Source organism: Mustela nivalis (assembly GCF_964662115.1).
Source record: "Mustela nivalis genome assembly, chromosome: 1".
NCBI lineage: Eukaryota > Metazoa > Chordata > Mammalia > Carnivora > Mustelidae > Mustela > Mustela nivalis.
The window spans coordinates 140,645,244-140,660,732 of record NC_139020.1 but is presented as its reverse complement, the minus strand read 5'-3'; the positions used below and the strand labels follow the sequence as shown (position 1 = coordinate 140,660,732).

Below are 15,489 nucleotides of genomic sequence, written 5' to 3'. Positions count from 1 at the left end.
ATTTTACACATATGATATATACATATACAGATACATGCAGTTCTTTGCCGTCAGAAATGGAAACTTAAGAATTTCTATCTTGCATGGACGAAAATATTGACACTAATTAACATGGATTGAATGAACGAACAAACATTTTTAACATGTTAAGTATTTTAGTTGCATTTCTCTAACTTTAGTCACTGATGGATTACCTAAGTACACAAATTTGACCATATCAGAGTATCATCTGTACTATTCTTTTCCTAATATAGGTTTCTTAATTTGACTCACTTTCTCAACTTAAATTTAGTTAAGGGAGAGTTTATATTCTTGCTACAAATGCGAAACCAGTATAGAATGACTTACCAAAAATAGATGGCAATTATAAAAATAAATGAAGTATAAGCAAAAAAAAAGTATTAAATTCTAGCTAGATATTGTTATCTGCTTATCCTGAGGTCTGTTTACTTTGTTATGAAGGAACATTAGTTACTGTTTGAGAAATGGTGTTGATATACTTGTTTTATACTAACCTACTCCTTAATATAATCAATAGAAAAGAAAATTGGAAAAGTTTTATATCTATTCTAATTAACATGCAAGATTATGCTGTATTAAGTGCCCCCTGCTTTACGAGACTCAGTTCTTTAAAAAAATAATTGGTTGGTTCTGTTGTGTGTCAGTCTAACAACTAGATATTTTGAATGGGGGAAGCATGTGGTGTGTTGTGTCTGAAAAAGAAACAGGTCTTTCCTCTTGAGGTAGGGGACATGGTGTCATATGTGAAAACTAAATCATACCAAAACATTTTATGAGGATTTTATCCTTTGTCAAGTACATTGAGTACATTTTACTAATGTGGTTGCCATTTAACATGGGTCAAATGTAAATTTTGGGAAGCCCAAGTTTCAAGTGCAAATGTAATGTCAACTAAGAATATGGCCTAATTTGACTAGATTAACACTGACATTTCCTCTCCCTTGCTCACTTTTCCATTTCACAGCAGTGAAGAGCCAGGCACTGCGCTGATATATGGGAATTCTTATGCTCTGCATTTTGAATAGGAATTGTCACTTCATGATTTCTGGGCTCTTAATTATGCTTTCTTACTAGATGACAGAGAAGCTATTTTTATACTTGTCTTTTGTTCATAAAGGTCAGATCTAAATAAAGTAGTCAGTGTTTCATCCAAGTATTCCAGAGAGCATAGCTTAATATTCCTGCCCTTGTCATTAGCAACCTTCAGTAGCTCACTTTCAAGTTAGTTATGGATATACAGTAATTAATGCTAAATTTTGCAATTACCACAGTGGTTTGGAGTACATGCCTTCTCTTGTTTTATTTCATGGCCATTCTTTTAGCATATAAAAAAGTGCTCCCCAGATTTTAATAGAATTTCTTATAATGCTTGTCTATACCATGCAATTTGACATATAATTATATACTTTTTTATATTGTTGTTGGGATTTGGATATATTGGTTAGAGTTCCCAACCAAATTATAAGTTTAAATATATCTTGGGTACTTTCTCTGAGGTCAGGCCCCTGAAAACTACTTATTGAGTAACTGATGCATATTACCACAATATAAACTGTTGTTCATCCTTGCTACTGAGAGCAACTTGCATAAGTCATCTTATGATGACTTAAAGAATGGGGAAAAATGATACTTTTAATGTTAGATTTAAGATTGGGGAAGCGGTGGGAGGCAATAAATTTCTTTTACCAGTGGTGATTTCCTTCCTAATTCTTCCTGCCAAAGGAGATAGGTCCCAGGTGAATGCTGCCTGGAGATGTAGATTTTTTTCAAGTTCTTCTCTCCAAAGAGATACTCAGTCTCATGGACGTTACTGAGGATTCCAATCCAAGACCAAAATTTGCAAATTGCAGATCAGCTATTGAATGGTAGCCCACAACCCTGCCTTGGGAGTTTTTGTCCTGGGGGCAAGGCTAAGTGGAAGGAGGGGAAGAAAGCTACAACACCATTCAGTAGGAATAAAGGAGGTTGGTGTGGCTTGGATAGATTGTAGCAATGTACAAAATAATTGAGTCAATGGAGAAAGACAAGGCTCTCAAATTCCAGACTATTATTACTGATGCTTTTTAATAGAACTTAAAAACAGTTTCAGAGTGCTTATAATCCCCTCTGAATTATTTACAAGTGGTACTTTGAATATTGAGTTTAGTGACAGTTGAGTCAATATTAATAAGAAAGAGGCAAGAGACCTCTCTTTCTTCTAGCTAACCAACCACCTGCCCTCTCATATAGCTGAGACCTCACTATTCTTCTTAATTAATGAATTAATTAATTTGAGAGAGAGAGAGGTGTGGGGGCAGAGGGAGGCAGACAATCCTGAAGCAGACTCCCCACTGAGCACAGAACCTAATGCAGGGCTCAGTCCTAGGACCCTGAGATCATGACCTGAGCTGAAATCAAGAGTTGGCCACTTAACCAACTGAGCCACCTAGGTGTCCCATAGAACCCACCCATTTTTTTTAAGAGATTTTATTTATTTATTTATATGAGAGAGAGAGATAGACTGAGAGAAGAGAGAGCACAAGCAGGGCAGAGGGAAAGTGAGAAGTAGACTCCCCACTGGGCACAGAGCCTGAAGCGGGACTCGAGCTTATGACTCTTGAGATCATGAGCTAAGCTGAAGGCTTAACCAAGTGAGCCACCAAGGTGCCCTCCACCTTTTTTTTTTTTTTTTTTAAAGATTTTATTTATTTATTTGACAGAGAGAAATCACAAGTAGATGGAGAGGCAGGAGAGAGAGAGAGAGGGAAGCAGGCTCTCTGCCGAGCAGAGAGCCTGATGCGGGACTCGATCCCAGGACCCTGAGATCATGACCTGAGCCGAAGGCAGCGGCTTAAACCACTGAGCCACCCAGGCGCCCACCTTTTTAAAATATATTTTATTTATTTATTAAAGAAAGAGAAAGCACATGCAAGGGAAAGGGCAGAAGGAAAGGGAGAGTGAAAAGCAGACTCCTCATTTAGAGGGAGCCCTATGTGGGGCTCCATCTCCCTGTCCTGGAATCCTGAAGGCAGACTCTTTTTTTTAAAGATTTTATTTATTTATTTGACAGAGAGAGAGAGAGAGAGAATCACAAGTAGGCAGAGAGGCAGGCAGGGCAGGGGGGAAGCAGGCTCCCTGCTGAGCAGAGAGCCCGATGTGGGGCTCAATCCCAGGACCCTGAGATCATGACCTGGGCTGAAGGCAGAGGCTTAACCCACTAAGCCACCCAGGCGCCCCCTGAAGGCAGATTCTTAACTGACTGAGCCACCCAGGTGCCCCAGACCTCACCCATTCTTAACTGACATTCCTCACTGTGGATTCTATAGATTATTTGGGATATTTTAGAGAGTGTGTTAATTTTTTTAAAATATTGTACAACTATTTCTTGTTTTCTACTGTATCGGAATGCAAAAGCACAATTCTTCTTTAAGTTATTCTTTAGCAAGTGTCCTAGTTTTATTTAACCCATTATTGATAGAACTAGATGGAGAATAAAAGAGCTAGTTCCAAGAGCATTTGAAGAACAAGGATTTGTATAGTCAAGAAAGAAAAGCTGAAATAACATTGTTAATTGAGCATAAGACTGGTGAAATAAAACTATATATTTTTGTAGTTAACTTATTGATCAGTGTGTAAAGTCATACCAATACATCAGTTTCTGCAAGTCATACCAATACATCATACCAATACATCAATTTCTGCAGTCATATCAATACATCAATACATCAATTTCTGCATACCAATACATCAATACATACAATAGGATGTAAACTGCTTGTACCTTTATTGGTGTGAATTATTGGTTAGGTATACTGGGACATTACCCAGTAGCATTAGACTGGGATCAAATGGAATTATTAGAAAATGCTCTAGCATATTGTCTGAGATTCATACAATAATAATTTTTCCTATTCTCCATGACTGGGATAAATTCTTCTTGTTCAGGTAATTGAATGGGGCTTGGTGTGCCATCTTTTCTTTTAGTGTTGTTTTGTTTTGTTCTTTAGTTTGATTGATTAGTTTTGTATCCACAGTGCTGAACATAGTGTGTTTTTGCACCACAATATTTTCTTCTTGAGAATTCTGGGTTACATCAATAGAGTTGACTTTTTAAAAAAAATATTCCCTCTAAGAAGACTAAAGGGAGCAAACATGACTTGCATAGTCATTGTAGCATAGTAAAAGAAATAACTAAGTCAGTGGAGAAGAGTCAGGCTGAATGGACTACACCAAATGCATATGCTATTTTTAGGCCACAGATTCAATACCAAAAATCTAACTTTTTATATTTTCCCAACGCTAAACTTAATTTTTATATGGAGCCCCATTCCACATATCAGAACACAGGGTCAATTACCTAATAGGTAAATTTCAGTGTGTTAGTGATTTCTTTGTCAGCTTAAAATTAGACAAGCTGAGGCTTGCTCTTCTCTCTGTTCTTCTCTGAGTGGCATTTTTGGCCTTGTGGTACTGGGGTTTTGAGACAGCCTGTGCTGGTATTTGATCTGACTACTGAGTATGCTCATCCTTCCACATTGACATCCAAAGAATGTAGTGGCACAGCCGTGCCTGATTTCCAGTTCCCAGTCCACATGGTTTCATCCGTGGCCATGATGAAAGCAAGACCTCTATAGGGCACACTCTCTCATTCTGGCAGTTCACCATCTCAGGGGCCTGGGAGGGTTCACTGGTTCTTTTCCACTTCTCTGGGCCTGGAAACTTCAGAACTCAGCAGGCCCTCTGTCTCTGACACCCTGGAAAGCTATATCTCCTATCCCACCCTACCCCCTGCTGTGGTGCAGGGAACATCTCATGACTAGGGTTCTCAGCGTTCCCTACGGACCTGAGCCCACAGCCCTACCACTCTTGAGGGAAAGGTTGCTTGGCAACAATTCTTTTGAATCTCTCTTGCCTTCTTCTTAGACTATTGCTTTTTAAAGCCCAGAAATGTACTCTCTCTGTTCTTTGGTTCCTTTCTGCTACCCCATCTTGGGCAATGCTAGCCTCACACTCCACTGCTTGACAATAGGAGGCTTCTGAAGTCAAAAGTAAGTGTAGGAAATGATGTAGCAGTAAATTCTCTACACCACATCCGCCTTGGGTATTATATAATCACTTCTAGGAACTTCGACCTTAGACATCCCGAGATTATATTTTATAGTTTGAAAAAGTAACTAAAGAGGTTGCACGTTTAGAAGTGAGGAAAATCCTAATCCTCACACATGAACAAATTAAACATGAACAGGATGTGAGATGCATATTATAAAGGTGATTAAGCCAGAATTCAAGAAGGAAGGTCTTCAATGCAGCCTTGCTTTTTTGGCCCTTAAACAGCTTGTTTCTGAAGATTCCAGTGAAAGGGGATGAAAAAGTCTGATCACCCAGTGAGTAAAAAGAAGCTGAGACTTTGATGGAGCTTCCTGCCATCCTGTGGGAAATACTGCCAGGGGAAGTGGGAGGAAGTGGGGCGGGCTGGAGGCGAAGGGGGGTGACTAGGTGCGTACTGTCAAGTCTCTTCCTAATAATTCCTACCTGCTTGTGGAAGTGCTGGTCAGTCTTGAGAATGATTCCATTTCCAAGCCCACTAGTCATCATCCTCTCTGTCACTTCCCTCTCACTTTCCATGGGATGTCCTTCTCCCAGTGACTGGAATCCAGTCTTCAGCAGTGTTCTTGGCTTCTGTTCCCCATGGTCAGATGGCCACCACATGCTATTCCAAACCAGGTTGATTAGTTTTGTAGTTTTGGCTCTGGGCTGCTTCTTATGAGACGGCCTTTCCTGAAACACAGTCACCCTTATGGCTCCTCACCATCGTATACAGTGCCTGGCTACCTCTTTAGCTATACTCAGTACTGTACCTTTTTATTATATAGCACACTAGATAAATTAGACAGCTTGCTGACGCCTTCACTTAGTTGACTCCTGCTTTTGCTGAAAACTGTTCCTTCTGCTCAGAACCTGCCACTCATGTATACCTTCCCTCACACCAAATCCATGTCCTATGCTTCTGCTTATTGAAGGCTTACCAATTCTCCCTGGTCTTCTCACTTGTTAACTCTCTATCCCCCATCTTCTGGTTATCTGGGTAAACTTTTTATGAACCTTTTTAGGTGCAGTATCCTTTGTTGTACTTCTGGTGCCTTCTACGCTGTTGGCCGTAGATGTAGATTGTTGAACATTTGTAGTTTTGAACTATTATTCAGTTACTTTATTTCATTTTACAGAAGCTAAGGAAAAAGGTGAGAGTAAATCTGATTTACTCTACTAAAATTTAAAGGGTTGCATTGTCTTTCAACAGGGCGTTTGGTCAAATACAGAGAAGCCAATATATGCTTTGGCCCCATCCATAGGGTAAAATTATTCCTTGCTTCTTCAGAATCCAAAATGTTCTCTTCTGCAGTTGTTCAGAATTTCCTGACTCTCAGCAGAGAGAATTCAGAAAAATAGGAGTCTATACTATATCTTGGTCAACTTGGTTACAAACTTGAAGTGTAATCCATATTTTGTTCAAATCGTAGTAATTAACAGCTTCAGGGCTTGTGTTGTGAATTGTAGTTTCCATAGACTGGATATATAGCAAAAATCAAGTCTCAAAGCACTAGGAAAGAACCCCTAACTTGTCTATTGTAATGTGCCATAAGTAAAAAAGCAGAGAGAGTATACTACACAGACTACAAAGACCTAATGCTTCCTGTTTACTACTAGTAGATGCTTTCCAAAAATATTTAATCCATTAAATGTACAAAGGCCTAGATAGAACATCATGTTAAAAATAGTGACCCTTTTGGCACCTGGGTGGCTCAGCGGGTTAAAGCCTCTGCCTTCGGCTTAGGTCATGATTCCAGGGTCCTGGGATTGAACCCCTCATCGGGCTCTCTGCTCAGCAGAAGCCTGCTCCACCCCCCCCCCCCCCCTTCTCTGCCTGCCTCTCTGCCTCCTTGTGATCTTTGTCTGTCAAATAAATAAATAAAATCTTAAAAAAAAAATAGTGACCCTTTTAAGAGAAATAGTATTTGAAGCCTGGGAAGGAGCATAAATATTACTTTATATTGGAGGTAACCAGAGGAATTGTGTTAGTGATGAGTCAGGAAGAGAAGTGGGAGCCCCTCAGCTCCTGTTTAGACTGAGTCAGTGAGTATCTTAGGACCTGCTTCATTACATGGTCCAGCCATCACCTGCTCTGTGATGTCACTGGACAGTTTCCTTAACCTTAACCTTCCTTAAAAAAAAAAAAATTTTTTTAAAGATTTATTTATTATTTTAGAGAGAGAGCACATGAGTAAGGGGAGGGACAGAGGGAGAGAATTCCAATCAGCCTCTGCTCTGGACATGGAGCTCCATGTGGGGCTTGATCTCATGACCCTGAGATCATGACCTGAACCTAAACCAAGAGTTAGAAGACCAACCGACTGTGCCACCCAGGTGCCCCATCTAATCTTACTCTCTTTATATGTAAGACGAGACAAGAACAGCTACCCTTCAGAAGTTTTCAAGGATTAGATGAAGCTGAATATGTAAAACCCATCCCCGTGTTTGCCCCAAGTTCATGCTGAAAAAGCACTGGTCTTCCTTTAGGTTCTCCTACTTTTTACCCTAGAGAGGTGGGGAAAAAAAATTGCTGTTTAGGCTCATGCTCACCAGAGTAAGATAACAAATATAATTACTTTTAAAAATTTCTGATACCTTTAAATAAATTAACTTTTATAAGGAATTTTGAAGTTTCCTTAAGTTTTAAAATTAAATCCACTAATTAAAGTCGCTATTATAATAAAACTAGAAAAGGAAATTAAAATTGAGTCAATTTTAAACTTAGGTTTGATTTAAATTTTAATAGGACCAAATATTGTCTATCTTTTGTAGTAGGAACTACATGTTTTCATATGAATCATAGGAATACTATAAATGACTGACATTGGAATATAATCAGCCTCTGTGATATTTTTTAAGAGAATATTATTTTAATAAAAATATTCAGGACAAAATTATCACCATAATTATGTGTTGCATGTTTTTTGTGAAAAGTTAGGAAACGTAGTATTTTTAGTTTGCCGATCTGACAGATTTATTGAGAGTGAACACTAAAACTCAGAATGGTATGGCTAACTAACATTTGCCACAAATTTGGTAGTTATCAATATTTAAATAAACAATAAAAATTTAAAAAAACAGTACATATGTGAATTTTTATCACTATTGTTTTCCTAAAATTATTAAGGGCTAAATAAATATACATTCTGATGTAAGGAAATATAAAATTTTGTGAGCATTTGATCAGGTAGAAGGGGGGGGTTAATGGTTCTCATACCCAGGATGAGCTGAAGTAGTTCAGGAAATCAAGAGGGTTTGTAAATGGTATAGCCAGTATATAGAACTATCATTCGTAGTCTCAGAGTTCCTCTTCCCCTCCAGTCCTAACTCATGAGATTACTCACATCTCAGTAATCCTGCCAGAGCACCCCTGGAGTGCTGAACTGGTCCTGGGATCCCGTCTTGCCATTTTACAGATAGGGATGGGAAATACCCTTTAAATGAAAAGAAGTAACAAATTAAGTAAAAATACTCTTAACATACAAAATACAATAAAATCATTAGTATTTAGACTACATAAAGAGCACTTACAAATCACTGCGAATAAGCAGCACGGGGCAGAAACGGGAAATTCACTGAAGAAGTACAATAGCCTCTGTTAGGTAAACACAAAATAAAACAAATTCAGATGGGCAAAATTGAGAAGTTAGATAATGCATAGCGTTGATTAAGGTGTAGAAAAATGGATTCTCTTCTGGTCAGAGTGCAAATTGTTTCAGCTACTTAATATGTATTTGTTAAAATAAGAAATATGTGTATCTGAGGGCCCAACTGTTTGATTTCTCCTATCTCCCTGAAGGGACCTTTTGTCCTTAGACACAATGAGGCATGTGCCTGTGTGCTCATAGCAGCATCATGTATAATCATCAGAGACTGAAAGCAAATTAAATTCCCTCTAAGACAGAAGTGGCTAAAGTAACTGCTACGTGCAGAACATGTAGCACTCTTTAATGATGGCTATAAAGAATGGCCTAGAATGGTGTGTGTTGATAAAAAAGAATGTCCATGAAAGACTGAGTCAAGAAGAAAAAAAATTTGTAACACAACCTTATGATGTGTCCCCATTTATTTAAAAAGAGAGAAATAAAGAAAGAAAGCATGAGGTAATACTATAGACTTTCTAAAATAGTAACTTCCAAACCCTTTTGGAAATGACCTTCAATAAGAAACACATTTTATATCGCAACTGAGCAGGCCCTTACTGTATGCATGCACTCTGAAATTCTTCTATCCTGTTCCATGTCATTGTCATTCCATTCCACTTATCAAAATGCTGGTCACGACCCATTAAAACTGCTTTCAGGATTCAACTAGTATTTGAAAAATACTGTTCTGAAAGTACACAGTAAATGGATATGAAGGCAACACACCAAGCTGATGTCAGAGGTCACTTCCGGGGGAGGCACTGGGGTGAGGGTGGGGGTCGTTCCAGGGAGCCTCCAGCCCTTTCTGTAATACCCGGGTTGTTTTATGATGGACACGTGTAATTAAACATTTTTAAATTGATTTTTTTTAGAGAATGAACAATCATAATTATTTCAAAAGACAAAGATTTACTGGGACTGAGAAGAGTGGTCAAGAGGTCTTAAGAAAATTTTAAGTTGCTTTGCATAATTGAGTAGTTCAGAAGACAGGCATTCTAGCTAACCATCTCTGTTTTTGTGTTTAGGGCCACAGATGAGCACATTCTTGTGGCAAGGTAGAGTCAAACCCGTGTGATATCCCACTCAAAATGTCATCACAATCTCAGAACTCTCTGCCACGCTGTGAGATTTTAACTCGTTACCTATGAATGTTAAGTCCACGTATCAAAAACATAGAGTAGTCAACTTACAGGTGATCCAAAAAATCAAATCCTCCAGCTTCAGAAAATGTGGTTAATGTTCCTGTAGCAACAGCATCTTGGCCACCTTACACGGTCTGTAGTTCTCGGTATGGATATAGAAAAACAAATACTTACGTTTTAAGAATCATTTCTACAGGAAACACCACTGTAGAAAATTTGACATATGTACAACATGGCCATCTCTGCAGGCTGAAGCAGATACCTCCAGCATTCCGTTTTCTATTTCAGACCTACTTTAATTCTTTCTGACTTACCTTCACATTTTTACCCTAAGGGTAATTTATCAAACATCATCCTAATGGCAAGTAATTGATGCTTAAAAACACTTAGACACAGTGCCTAGGGTAGGTAAATCCTTTGCATTTCAAACATTTAAACAATGTATTAAACGCAGATAAGCTGGAACTGGATAATTCTTAATATGAATTTCTCAACTCAGTAAAGATGCCCATAAAGAAAATGGTACTTCTTTAAACATTATGTTTGTTTTCTTTTTGTGTCTGTGTCCTAAATATAAATTGTCACATGCTTATAATAGAACAGGTTGAATCTTTTAATGACCACATGAAATTTTTTCACTGAATGTTCTGGAAACAATTTTTTATGGTAAAAAAAAAAAACTTTCTCAGAAATCATTTATATAAGAATTATTTTTCAAAATTTTAGCTGTTGCTAAAGCAATGATTATGTTCACACTGAACTTTCTACAGACTCAAGGTGGTATGGAGGGAAGTAGAGAGGGCCTTCGGAGCTGTTCTTTTTGTAGAAAGCATGCTATAGGTCACACCAAGGAAGAGCAGGCGCAAGAGGAACTGGGGGGCGGCGGGAGGATTCTATACATCCACATATCTGAAGTCTCTCTTCCATTTTCTTCAGTGTGGATCTGAGGGTGGGAAGAGTCAGAGGTGGCCTTGCGGCTAATCTAGAGTTTTATATTCTTCAAATTTAAGAATGGATGACTTGTGGCTATGACATCTGAAGCTGAGAAAGCAGCTGAGAAAGCAATTTGGTACCAAGTTAGCCTTGAACTGTGAAAAGTAGTGTGGCTGGATGATAAGGACTCAGGATAAATGATAAAATGTGTCTCATTTAGACCTGGAGAAATATCCAGGTGAAAATTTGTACTAATCAAAGGCTACAATCACTTTCAGTCCCTTGATTATTACAAATTATACATTTTTTGATTTTTGGTTTTTGTTTATTTCTGTTCTTTTTGTTTTTTCCTCTGTAAGATTGCCTATTCAGCATTTGCATCAGTAGTTTTAATAAAATTAGTTTTAAAATATGGTATTAAGGGCATAATGACTGTAAAATTTAAAAGTCTGATAGTCTGTTAACTGCATCTAGCTGTAGCCCAGCTTTTCAAAGGTCACAGTATCCAAAGCACCACTGACTCCTGGTGAAAGCCTGACATGATTGCAGGCAAAATTTCCGAGTCTTTTAGATGTTATAAAAGGTGACATTGTTATTTTACTTAGCAGTCTTATAAGTAAAGGAAAGAAGTCTTGCATCCCATATTGTAAAATATTGAAGTGTTACAGGGTCGGGTTTCTGCATATTATTTCATTGGTAGGTAGGATAAGGATCTTAGCTTAATTTTTTTTCAGAATTTTACACCATTTTTCACTAATACCACTTTTGAAAGAGGAAACCAGGATCTTGACTAACTGCAGAATTTATCATCCGCAGCATCTGCAGGGATTGCTGTGTCCCAGAGGAAAGTACGACAGATCAGCGATCCTATTCAGCAGATCTTAATTCAGCTGCACAAAATCATCTACATCACACAGGTCAGCGTACGAGCTTTTTATTTCCTTTTCATCTCAAAAACAAGTTTGATGCTAATATTGTTGAAAACTACTTTGTGGGACTTTCACTTGGAATGAATGCTGATTTTTATCCTCTCCAACTACATATATTAGGGAACATTCTGGCTTAGCAGCAGGGCTGGAAAGGTCATTGGTTTAAAAAAAGCAAATATGGCAGGTTTCCCCTATGGTTCCTAACCTACTCCTGCATTGTCAGTGTCCCATTAAAAATAAACTACAATACAAATGGCCCTTCAGTGTGGGGATGAAAGGGGACAGAGCTGGGTTCTGAACAGCTTCGCTACAGGAAAGAAAGAAAAGGAGTGCCCACTCACTAATCTTGAGGATGCTGGAACATCCTCAGAGAACATCTCAGAGAAATGAAAACACAAGGTCTGAGATTATTGACTCTTAGGCACTGAGGATGCAATCAGTTAGAAAATGGCTATTAATAATTTATAGAAATCTATCTAGTATCTATATATCTAATAATTTACAGAAAGCTATCTGATAAGCAAATTGAATGTTCATTTATCAAAGTTGCCCAAAGTCTTATTGTTAATAAGAAAAGAAATTTTTGTAGATGAAGTGTAAGCATTTGGACAAGAAAGTAGCAAGTATTTTGAAGCTTAAGATTGCACATCTTATGCAGTTCATTCATTCATTCATTCATTCATTCCTTTGACATATAATTATTAGGTGTCTATGATTAGGTGCTACTGTTCCATGCACTTGAAACATATCAAAGAGTGAAACACATAAACATTTCCTCAGTCTAAGATCCAGAGAGCCAATCTGGCGATTCTGTCAGTTGCCAGTTGTGGCAATTCCAATTATACATTCAAGTACTAGAGGGAAATTCCACCAGGTCTGTGGACCAGCTGGGTCCACTGTAAGTCATACTGAGCTATTACACTTAACCTTCCCCCAAAAGCAGACAAACGAACAAAAGATACATGCCAACTGGTATGCCACGCTGGCATTAGCAGACTCTAGCAATTGGTGCTGGTTTACAGCCAATGTCCAGTTCTCTGAAAGCCTGTGTATTTCCTTCTCCCCAGTGAACAGTCACTCTGATAAATGGCTGCAGGTCTCTCTGGGCAAGGCTTGAAGGAAAATTTATAGCGTATACTTAACAGCAGTGTTTTGGGGCCCTTCCTAAAGAGGTCCCAGCTTTGCCACTAACCAAGGACTTTGGGTCTTTGAATTGACTGAAACTATATGAGAGTCCATGACTCTCCACTGTGGCAACAGCAACAAAATCAGTTTTTTTTTTTTGGTTTGTTTTTGGTTTTGGACTGTTTTTCTTATTTGTTTTCTTTTTTGGTGGTTTGTTTTTGTTTTTGTTTTTGTTTTGTCTACCAAGCCTAGTGTTTCTTTTCTGTTGTTTAGATTAAGGAATAATCTAGTAAGCTGACCACCTATTTCCTTCCCAGGAACACCCTTGTCAGTTAACCACCACCAAAAAAAATCTATGGGCCAAGGCATTCTAATTAACAGTATAATTCTCTCACCCTCCATGGTAAATGTCGCTGGTGGTTAAGTGCTGTCATTTGGCTTTTGCTTCTCTGGGGTCACATGATCCTCATCAGAATCCTGTAGTTTCCGTGTTGTCCCTGGCCTACAAAGGAAAGCAACCACAGTAGTTTTTTTGTTTTTTTGTTTTTAAATAAAGATTTTATTTATTTACTTGACAGAGATCACACGTAGGCAGAGAGGCAGGCAGAGAGAAAGGAGGAAGCAGGCTCCCTGCTGAGCAGAAAGCCCTATGTGGGGCTCAATCCCAGGACCCTGGGATCATGACCTGAGCCAAAGGCAGAGGCCTGACGACTGAGCCACCCAGGTGCCCTGACCACAGTAGTTTTTAAGGATGCTGGGGCTCCCCTCTCTAATGTATTTCTCACTGCCTTAATGACAGGAGTAGCTTCTCAGTGTTCTTGCTGAATGTAATTGGGGAGTGAGTGTGCAAGTCACATACGGTAAATCTACCCCAACATTCCTATCTCCAGGCCTTTGAATTCCCCCTCCACATACCACGGAAGCTCTGGCATTTTATCCTTATTAAATGTAGGCCACCACTGAGTTCAAGTTGTGATACACCAACCAATTAAGCAGTTACCTTCAGCTGCATGACTAATACATGAAATCTGAACTGTGTAGTACGAGCACTCATATGAATGAATTCAGCCTGATCTAGTGCTATATTTCATTACCCTTGGCCTAAAACCCTGAGAGCCTGGGTTCTCTGGGTTGCTGCTGTTATATAATAACAAAGTCTTGCAATTATTCTGATGGATAAGCTATTTCCTCTTGGGTCATACTATGTACCAGTTCCCTGAAATCATATTGAGACCTGACCCTAGTAATGGACTTGAGCCTCATTGTTGGGGACCTTATGAGGAATAAGCATTCCTTTTTAAGGTATCACTCCTCATCTGTCCCAGATATGTTTTGTGTAAAGTTTTCAAGCAAAAGAAGGTTTGATATCTCAGACACAGAGTGACAAGCTACTTCTGCTGGCAATGATAGCTCTGAGGGACTTGAATTTCAAGATTGTTACTTTTATCTGGATCCAGCAAAATGTCCCTATTTCAAGTTTTAGGATCCCATTCTTTTCCTAACTTTCACATGAGAAACTTGGCATGGTGTGCATTTAACTGACATTGTAATTTAGCAACCTGCCCAATTAAATTCTTATTTGATTATCAGCCATATTAGTGCTGTGGTAGCAAGAAATAGCAGGTCCTTTTATAGCTATCATGGAATCTCTTTGGGTCTTAGCCTCTGATTTGAACCAAGAGTTAAAGGACCCAGGCTTGTCATTTTTCTAAGTGCTTGGATGCACTTTGAAGAATGCCTCCCCTGACTCAGTCCTTGTAGTCTTCATACTGCCTAGCAGTCAAGTGTGGCAGCCACGTGAACTTGCAGGGCGCTGGGTTCAGTTGGCTCTTTATCACGGTGACACCCTGATTGATTGTGATGCCACTGCATGCCATGGGTTACCTGCATCCTCGGTCCTATGGCAAAACTCAGCACTGGACTCACTTCCAGGGAACCATCAAACCAATTGCCAAATCCCATCTGTATTGGTCCTTCTCCTGGGACCTTCCTGGAACCGCTCTGTATCAGCGAAGGTCCAGTTTGGAGACAGAAACTGCTTGGTAATTTCAACAGGGAAGATTTAATATAAAAAATTGCTTAAAAATTATTAATAACATCAGGGTATTATTTAAAAAGGAGGGGAAAAGAAAAATCTAAAGAATGTAGGAAGAGCAGACAAGGAAGTCACTACTTATAAGGCTTGCACAGAGAGCATCCAAGAAAGGAACAAAATAAAAGAGCACAACCTCATCCCAGGCTGAGGTCCAGACTTTATTGGAAAGATCTGAGAAATCCAGTGAGGTGCTGTGCTAGAGAAACTTGCAAGGAAGTCTTCCTCTGGGGGACTGGGGCAAGTCATCCATGGTGAGTTATCTTGCTGCAGAACTTGCTGGAAATCAGCACATGAGGCTTGGACTGGGAAATGCCCTCTATAGGACTAGAGGAGTCTGTCCTATGGTAGGTGCTGCTCCATGGAACATTCTGGGCAGCTGCCTGCAAGACTGGTGCCATTGAAGTTGCTTGGGAGTGAGCACCGCTTGGGTGTTCCCATTCCAGCTAACCACTCAGGGCTGCAGGACTGAGGCACAAGCCTCTTCCTCCTCCAGCATCCCTCCAGTGCTCTCTCCCAAGAGAGCTGAACATCTT

At 39.2% G+C, this 15,489-nt stretch overlaps 1 protein-coding gene across 10 annotated transcripts in view; it reads left to right on the top strand.

The window, feature by feature from the left end:
• The window catches only part of NEK10 (NIMA related kinase 10), a 240,002-nt gene that overhangs the window by 194,541 nt on the left and 29,972 nt on the right, over positions 1–15,489 (top strand). For 6 of the 10 annotated variants that reach the window (XM_082687002.1, XM_082687001.1, XM_082686998.1 and 3 more), the window contains 2 exons: positions 9,758–9,787; positions 11,624–11,724. In XM_082687002.1, coding sequence (XP_082543128.1) covers positions 9,758–9,787; positions 11,624–11,724 — 131 coding nt within the window. The remainder of the gene's footprint in view (positions 1–9,757; positions 9,788–11,623; positions 11,725–15,489) is intronic. The other 4 variants (XM_082687003.1, XM_082687000.1, XM_082687006.1 and 1 more) reach the window with 1 other exon arrangement.